This window comes from Nicotiana sylvestris, chromosome 1, assembly GCF_000393655.2.
Source record: "Nicotiana sylvestris chromosome 1, ASM39365v2, whole genome shotgun sequence".
NCBI classification, from domain to species: Eukaryota; Viridiplantae; Streptophyta; class Magnoliopsida; order Solanales; family Solanaceae; genus Nicotiana; species Nicotiana sylvestris.
In genome coordinates, this window is record NC_091057.1 from 34,378,512 (window position 1) to 34,387,368 (window position 8,857).

The 8,857-nt window shown below is 36.2% G+C and overlaps 2 protein-coding genes across 2 annotated transcripts; both read left to right on the forward strand.

The window, feature by feature from the left end:
- The first annotated feature begins 4,395 nt into the window (after positions 1 to 4,395).
- On the forward strand, positions 4,396 to 8,288 carry LOC104233498 (malate dehydrogenase, chloroplastic-like). The gene is made up of 2 exons (XM_070158817.1): positions 4,396 to 4,645; positions 6,854 to 8,288. The coding sequence occupies exon 2, from the start codon at positions 7,381 to 7,383 to the stop codon at positions 8,089 to 8,091; it is 711 nt and encodes a 236-aa protein (XP_070014918.1). The 5' UTR covers positions 4,396 to 4,645; positions 6,854 to 7,380; the 3' UTR covers positions 8,092 to 8,288.
- Positions 6,793 to 7,212, forward strand: LOC138868561 (malate dehydrogenase, chloroplastic-like). The gene has a single exon (XM_070146120.1). It carries the CDS (start codon positions 6,793 to 6,795, stop codon positions 7,210 to 7,212), a length of 420 nt encoding a protein of 139 aa, XP_070002221.1.
- Positions 8,289 to 8,857: the final 569 nt, after the last annotated feature.

Sequence of the window (8,857 nt, forward strand, 5' to 3'; positions counted from 1 at the left end):
ACAAAGAGGAATTATCAAACAAACAGAGTCAATTACATGTCTTTATTGGCTTTTTCCTCCTCCACAGAAAATACACGTTAGAAAGATCCCCATGTAGCACTTTAAACACACATAAAATAACAACTCAAGAAGCTCAATTACACAAAGTTAGAATCAGTATTTTGTCACTAGGAATTTCTAATTATCTGGACGTTCTTTCAATTATAAAGGAATTTCACAAAGTCAAAACCAAATAATGTACAATCTACTAAAATATCATATTCATGACATCAAGCTACTTTGGGCAACCAACAGAGATAACATATTTAATTTCAATATTCAAGCTATTTATAAGATCAAGCAGCACGATAAAAGAGATTAGAGGAACAGAGCAAGAGTTGGACCTCAAATGTACAGCAACAAATCGTTTGGATCTCGCGGACCACGTACGAAGACCTCGACGAACAACCTCACCTCCGACAGTACCTTAATCGCGATTTCGAAACAGATTGAATGGACGATATCTGTAATAAACCAAGCGAAGCTTGAAACCATATTCACGTGCCTCTCATGCTCACAAAAACTCGACGAGTTTGCTATTGTCCCTTTCCCGTTCTGTGCGTGGATGTGGCTATGTGTAAGTGTTTTCCGGCGAGAGGGAGATGAGTGTCGTGTTTTTCGTGACAGCATGGAAGGGAAGAGATCGGCTACTGTCGTGCATGGCTGTTCATGGTGTAGGCTGTTCGTTTGTGACGTGAAGCTTCGCCGGAGATGGCAGCTTTACAGTGAACGGAGGTCCGGCGACGGCGACTGTTTGTTTGGTGTCTCTAATGGTTGCTTCGGGTCTTCAAGATTGGGGTCCTCTAAGGTTTTCTTTGAGGAAGATGATGAACCTTGGCTGATGGGGGTGTCGTTTGTGCACGCAGGGATCGTCGGAGGGGTGGGGTTGTTTTCCGTCAAGGCTGCACAGCCTTTGCGTTTTTTGTTTTTGGTTCTTCAGCCTTCTTTGTTATCCTCATGCGCAGCTTTTGCTGCTTTTCGTTCCAGCTTCTTAAACGAAGAAGCTTTCTTCGTTGGTGAAGAAAGAGATCCGATGGGGGGGGTCCTTTTTGGCGCAGCCTTTTCCTTTTTTTTTCTTCCTTTTTGTCTGTTCTTTTTCTTCTTTTTATATTGTAGATTATGGGTTTTAGGTTAAGGAGTATGAGACTAGGAATTATGGGCTTGACAATTGTGGGCTAGGTCCAAAATTAAGCTTTAAAAAATGGGTTGCTCGAGCCCAAGTTCTATTCTTTCGCTGCGAACAAGATTAAAAATATGGGCCCATTTATTAATTATTCCTACTATTCAAATAATTATTAAAATAAAACTAACCATTAAAACAAATATATTTTTGGTATTTTCAAATATCATATTAAAATAAAAATACGATACTATTGTTGTATATATTTTTTTTTAAGATTTTTTTTATTTTTAGATTAAAAATGACTACAAGACATTAATGAACCTATTTTTGTGATTTTTTGTTTTCTTGTAATAAAATTAAAGTAAAAGAGTCAAAATTACTTAAAATATCTATATTATGCCTAAATTAAATATTTTACGCTAATATGTAAAAGATCTTGGGGAGGGTCAAAAATCACATGTCTACAATGGTAAAAATATTTTAAATTTTTTTTCCTATAGAATCAATAGCTACTTCATAAATTTTCCCACCCTCTGAAATATAAGCAAATAAATTTGCAAGATCTGCAAGATAAACTAAATAGTTCGAAATAGTAGGATAATATTGCCCAGAAAATTCATGAAATCTTTCTAAAAAATCTACAAGCATTTTAACATTAGCCCAATCCGCATTTGTAAGGTGCTCATCATCACTTACATGAGCATTAAACATTGAGTTTATGTGATTTCTATATTCATATACAACAACTAAACTTTCATACATGTAATCCATCTAGTTAGACAAGGTTTAGGAACATTTCTTTCTCTTAGGCCAAATTCATCGCATCTTTTAAAATATTCTCTAAGTCTACTTCTACGGTTTGAATAAAAAATTTCAGTTAAGAGCCATTTTAACCTTTTCAATTTCAACATTTAAAATTCTCATACTATCACCCATAATTAAATGGTAAATATGACAAATACATTTAATATGAAAAATATTACTAAATGCAGGATTTAGTGTAGTGGTAAGAGATGCTACATCATTAGTGTTACTAGTAGTATTATTCATTGAAATTGGCATTATTTTATCACTAATGCAAAAATATCTACAAATATCTGTAACAGTGCTAGAAATAAACTGCCCTGTGTGAAGTGAATTAATTATTCTATAAGCAATAATGCGCTTTTGCATTATCCACTCTTCATCAATCCAATGACTTGTAACAGTAAGATAATCGCAGTCATTATCATTTCTATCAATATCAGTAATAATAGCAACACGATAATTAATATGAGTAAAGAAATAACGCAAATATTGTTCATATTCATGTTTATATTTATAAATATTGCTCTTTACGATTGTGAGAGGCCTTCCTTTATAAGTAGGATTAAAATCTCTTCCAATATAATGCACAAAGTGGGGATTAGACGAAAAATTGTAGGGTAAGCACATAACAGTAATCATTTTTGCCAATTCTTCCCTATCTTTTCTTGGGTCATAATATAAAATATCATCGGTAACAGTGTTAATTCCCGGTTGAAATTGATTTGACCCGGTACTAGGGTCAGGCTGACTAGTTGGACTTGACCCCCCAGCCGCAGCTTTCATTTGAAAATATTTAGCTTTATTTTTAGGGTGTATCATTATGTGTCTCCTCAAACTTTCCGTCCCTCCATCAAACCCCCCCCCCCCGATCAACATAGTTAAAAGCTAACTCTTTGCCACAAGTTTTACACTTAGCTTTATTTTTTTTCTTATTTGAATAAAAAAAATGGCCTAACAAGAGATGTTTCAGCCCGTTTAGAAGGTTGTCTAGAAAAAGTAGGGGTAGTAACAGGGGGTCAACCGGGGCATCATTTGAATTAGTTGGGTTAACTTGAACAACAGGACTAGTGGGTGTATCATCATCCGATTGTGTTTCATCTAAATCTATTTCCTGCTCATCTTCTTCATCAATAGTTGGATTACCATAAAGAGAATTCATATATTCATGATCTAAGTTTTCACCACCTCCAACATTATGCACATATTGACTCTCCGTAAATTGTAATAAAGTATTATCACTATTAAGAATAGGAGCAGGTGGAGAGCGGGTATGGGTTTGGGTAGGGGAGGTCGGGGAATTAGAGGAGGAATAGTTTGCCACTAGATTCACCACTCTTGGGTTTTCCCTTATTTTTACTAAACATTTTTTTAAGGAATAGGCCATCTTATTTATAATTATACAAAGTAATTAAATAAAACAAACAAAACTATAATATTAAAATTAAAGAGTTAGAACGAGTTTACCGAATTGACGAACAACTTGTTGAAATTAATTATCGTTGAAGACTTGAATACTTCAATTCACCAACTTTACAATTTCTTACACAAGTTGCAACAACGAAGTAACCTATTTTAGAAGAAAATTAGAGAGAGATTGATGATTTGGTGAATAAAAATGAAAGAATTAGGGGGTATTTATAGTTGAAAATAAATAAAAAGTGTAATTATAAAAAGTTTAGGGGGTTAAATGACTATTTTATAAATAGCCAACGACTATTTTGGCAGCAATAACAGCTACATTTTAAATGGGCAACGGTCAGAAATTTAATTGAGAATTTTTATTTTATTTTTAAAATTAGTCGTTGGTAACCGGTTGAGACTGTTTGGGACCGGTTGAACCGACCCACTTAGGAGCCGGTCCTGGGCCCAAACGGTCCCAGGCCTAACGAGCCCCTACTATGAACCGGCCCACATGGGCCTGTATATCTCCTTTGTGTCGGGCTTAAACGGGTAGGACCGTTTAGGCCCACTACCCATATGGGCTCGCGGGCCTGGGCAGGTCCTGGGCCTAACCGACCCACTTGCAACCCTTAGGGGTCATTTGGTTAGAATACGATTTATACCGGTATAAGTTATGCCGGTATAAGTTATATTGGGATAAGTTATGCTGTGATTAGTTATGCTGGAATTGTTATTCATTGTTTGGTATGTTGTATTAAGAATGACAATTGCATAATTTCTAAAAAGAAGGTATAAGTTATACCGATGCTAATTATCCCACCTTCTATAAGGTATAAGTTATCCCAGTGTTAAAATTAACACCGGGATAACTTATACCTGGTTTGCTAACCAAACAGAATATTAAGGTGGTATTAAATTTTTATACTACCCTTATGCCTCACACCAAACGACCCTTAATCTACTATAATAAATAAATGCCTAAATTTTCATTTTTTTTCCAGTCCTTTGCCATGCTGTACCCATTGCTTCTCTGGTTTTCACTTTTCACCAGGTTAAAAGGACTGTTTTAACCTCCTTTCCATATCTTTTTTTTTTTCAAAAAAAAAAAAAAATTAAACAAAAGAATTCCTTCCCATATCTTCAAGATCATTCTTTGCTATCTACCTCGGAACCTCCGAATTCTAATATTTTCAAGCTCTTTTTTTTTTTTTTTCGTTTTCTTTGCTGCTGCTATTAAATTACTTGGGGACTCGTTCTTCGTTTTTGGTATTTGAGGTACAGTAATATTTTTATGCTGAGAAATTATGAGCTAATTACCAAAATGTCTACATTGTGATTATATTTTATTTTCTTGATTTTATATTTCCATGTTTTGTATTGAATTTATCATTACTTTCTTGTACCATCTTTGTTTAATTAGTCCATGCAATCTTTTATTTTATGTTAAATGACTATTTGATGTTTTAGCTTCTGTGATAAGCAAGAAATGGTATTTGAAAAAAGAAAAGAAGAATAAATTTCTAATCTTTTTCAGTTGGCTATTCAATTGAAGGTTGTTTTTGCAACAACATTGTTCCTTAACAGTGACTGTAGTATTGATTTGATTAAGAATGAATGGAAAATTAGTTTTGAGCTTCTTTTTATCATTTTCATGATTTTAGTTCATGGACATGAACTGAAATGGGGAAATGAAGAATATATAAAATTAACCACAAGAAAAGTTAATTTATTTAATTACTCAATTTTCAAAGTGGAGGCAAAAGACACAAGGTTATTTCGTTCCATCAGTCTAAGCTTTGATGGGCAGAGTTATCCGGTACTTGTGAGTGGAATAGTCGAGGTGCGCAAGCTTGGCCAGACACCACCGTCATTAAAAAAGTTATTTTGGTTACTTTATTTAAGGGGCTAGCCTGACCTGTGAGTTCTTTTGTCAGCTGTTTTTTTAGTCCTAAGTAGCTATCAGGAATCTTGGTGTGATTTTCAGTTGATTTTTTATTTAGCTAACCGCGGAAAGATAGAAATCCATGGCAGCAAAAAATTTGTTAGTCTTGTATTTTCTCTTCGGTTTTCTGATTGGTTTGCTTGTTGTTGCTCCTTCCTTTTATCTTTCCTGAGCCGATGTTTTACTGAAAACAGTCTCTTTGTCTTCTTAAGGTTAGGGGTAAGGTTTGCATACACACTGCCCTCCCCAGACCTCGCTTGTGGGATTACACTGGGTTTGTTGTTGTTGTTGTTTGCCTCTTTGAGCTGTTAGTCCTTTTAGGATTTCTGCTAAACTTTTATCAGTTTGGCTGCGCAATTACACTTGGCCACTTTTCTCTCTTATCTAATTGAAACATAAGGACTAGGTATGTGAGTTTTATCACCCTAAAGTTATGGGTTTCATGTCAACACATAGGTTTTCTAGTGGTTTATGTGGAACAGTGGAAGGACTTTTGGAATTGAAAGAAACACAAACTGCAGTCGAAACGTGGCTAAACATATTATGAAAATTATCCAAGATTTCATGATTTTGAAATGATATTCATCCTACATGCCGGTAACAAGGTTAACTAATGTAGACATACTCATTAATTAGGTTTTCTAATTTAGATTCAACCAACTAGGTCTAATTGCAACACAACCACTGATTGATTTAAAGATCGTCAATAGGAATATGATAGATAAGCTGTTAAAACCAACATTAATAAAACACTCTCTAGATTCAACTACTCACTTTCCAAGTTCTCTTGATTTGTTCTCATTTAAGGAAGAAGGTCAAGTTTTTCTGAGAGGAGCCCAGATGGTAAGAATATCAGTTCTATCGTGTTAGAGGGAGAATATGTTTCTGTGGAGTGCTGTGCTAAGTAACCAGTTTTCCAACAGCTCATTGGGTTTGTGATGAATACTAATCAGTTTTCGCAATGTAGTCAACTGCTGAACTTTTATCCTTTAGTTGCACAGACTCTTCACTTTCAGTGCCGCACCCGTCTTGACACGACATAGGTGTGGGTGCGGGATCCGTACGGGATCCGATCAACCTATTTTGGGTACTTTGACCAAAATTGAGCTGAGAAATTTGGGACAAATACAATGATTTTCGAGATCAAAACAAAAGCTAGGGTGAAATTTAAGAAAATAGAATACCTTGTATATTGAAAATTCTATGTTGGTCCTTTTCCTTTTATATCCTTCTCAGATTCTCCTCTTGATCAATAGTTTCTCCTCCTCGGAATACCTTGTAGTTTGGCACATAATGTCTCATAATTAAGGCATATTTTTATAACTCTACTTTTAGATATTCTTAGCCGAACCCCCCCCCCCCCCCCGGTACTGGAGATCTGCACCTCCGGATCTTAGAATTTAGATCATGAAGCATCCGACCTCTAGATCCGTAGCCGTATCGAACACCCGCACGAGTCTGAGCAACTTAGTCCTGCAATATGCTTTATAATCCTGTCTTACAACGTATAGAAGAAATTGATGTCACCTATCTTTTTGCAGTGGATGAAATGGCAGCAGCATCAGCAACTACTTTCTCAGTTGGTTCAGCTACATCCTTTGGCTCTACAAAATCACAATCAAAGGCCTTTGTTGCGAAATACAATACCAGGAACTACCTTAGGAATTTCAGTGGCCTCAAGGCAGAGGCATTTGTACGATGTGAATCGGAGTCATCATTTTTGGGGAGGGAAAGTGCTGCAGCTCTTCGACAATCCATTCCTCCCAAGGCCCAAATAGAAAAGCAGAGATGCTTCAACCATGTTCAGCCTCAAGCATCTTATAAAGTGGCTATTCTGGGAGCTGCTGGTGGGATAGGCCAGTCTCTAGCACTGCTGATTAAGATGTCACCGCTAGTTTAATCATTGCACCTCTACGATATTGCAAATGTCAAGGGAGTTGCCGCAGATCTCAGACATTGCAACACTCCCGCACAGGTTTTTGACTTTACGGGAGCTTCTGAATTGGCCAATTGCTTGAAAGGTGTAGATGTAGTTGTCATACCAGCTGGCGTTCCCAGAAAGCCTGGTATGACAAGGGACGACTTGTTCAACATTAATGCCAATATTGTGAAAGGCTTAGTTGAGGCTGTTGCCGACAACTGCCCAGATGCCTTTATCCACGTTATCAGCAATCCAGTCAACTCCACAGTGCCGATTGCTGCTGAGATTCTTAAGCAAAAGGGTGTTTACGATCCTAAAAAACTCTTTGGTGTTACGACCCTAGACGTTGTCAGGGCAAACACATTCGTCGCTCAGAAGAAAAACCTGAGACTCATAGATGTTGATGTCCCAGTGGTTGGTGGACATGCCGGGATAACAATTCTGCCTTTGCTGTCAAAGACAAAGCCGTCAACTACTTTTACTGACGAAGAAGTGCAGGAACTAACGGTGAGGATCCAAAATGCCAGGACAGAGGTTGTTGAGGCAAAGGCTGGAGCAGGATCTGCAACACTGTCAATGGCATATGCAGCGGCTAGATTTGTTGAGTCCTCTCTTCGTGCCATCCATGGTGATGCTGATGTTTACGAGTGTACTTATGTTGAATCTAACTTGACAGAACTTCCATTCTTTGCGTCGAGAGTTAAACTAGGAAGAAATGGCGTTGAGGCTTTGATTTCGTTTGATCTCAAAGGATTAACCGAGTATGAACAAAAAGCTTTGGAAGCTTTAAAGCCAGAGTTGAAAGCTAGCATTGAGAAGGGGATAGCCTATGCTAAAAAAGAAACAGTGACTGCTTAGAATGTTAGTACTATATATCATGAAGAATGACAAGATATTTTTAGATTGTTATAAGGGAAGATTCTCGGCATGACAGTTTTGTATGATTCAATTATTAGGTCCATTCTTTTTTTTTTTTTTTTGGGTCTGAACTAGTGTAAGCTGTGTTGTATTTGCTATGGAAGAATGCACCAGCATTCCCAGTTTTGTTGGGTTAATTCCTCGTCCATTTTATGATGTTGTTATATAGCTGTTTCAATGTATTGCCAAGAGCACCCGATGGCGTGGCCTAATGGTTAATGAAGTGGTTGAGAACTTAAGGTAGAGTATATAGGACTCTATATTAGTAATATAGGGTGTATATATCCTTAATAGGATATATTAGTAATGTTGGGATATGTTAGTAATGTTGAAATTAGTCATACTAAAATTAGTTATGTTGGGATTATTTTTTAACGACTATTTGATTTGGTGTTTTAAAAATAACATGTATTACATATTTTTTTAAAATTGTTTATTTAAAAAAATACCGTTCATATTCTTTAGCTTTGTATTTGGAAAAGGTTTTGAAATGTTATTTCTATCTTTATACATGCTTATCCATGTATTAAGAATATGGTGGATAACAAGTATTAGTTGTAGAAAAATACCATCAAACAAGGATTAATGATATCAAAACTAATACATATATTACTTTCCCTAATGCATCTTATCAAACGACTTCTAAGTGATTTTTACAAAGTTACTGATACCTATTGGTGGTGCGAGATATCCCTGGAATTAATTC

Coding starts and splice junctions, on each gene's coding strand:
- LOC138868561 (XM_070146120.1), top strand. CDS start 6,793: ATGCTTTATAATCCTGTCTTACAACGTATAGAAGAAATTGATGTCACC.
- LOC104233498 (XM_070158817.1), top strand. CDS start 7,381: ATGACAAGGGACGACTTGTTCAACATTAATGCCAATATTGTGAAAGGC.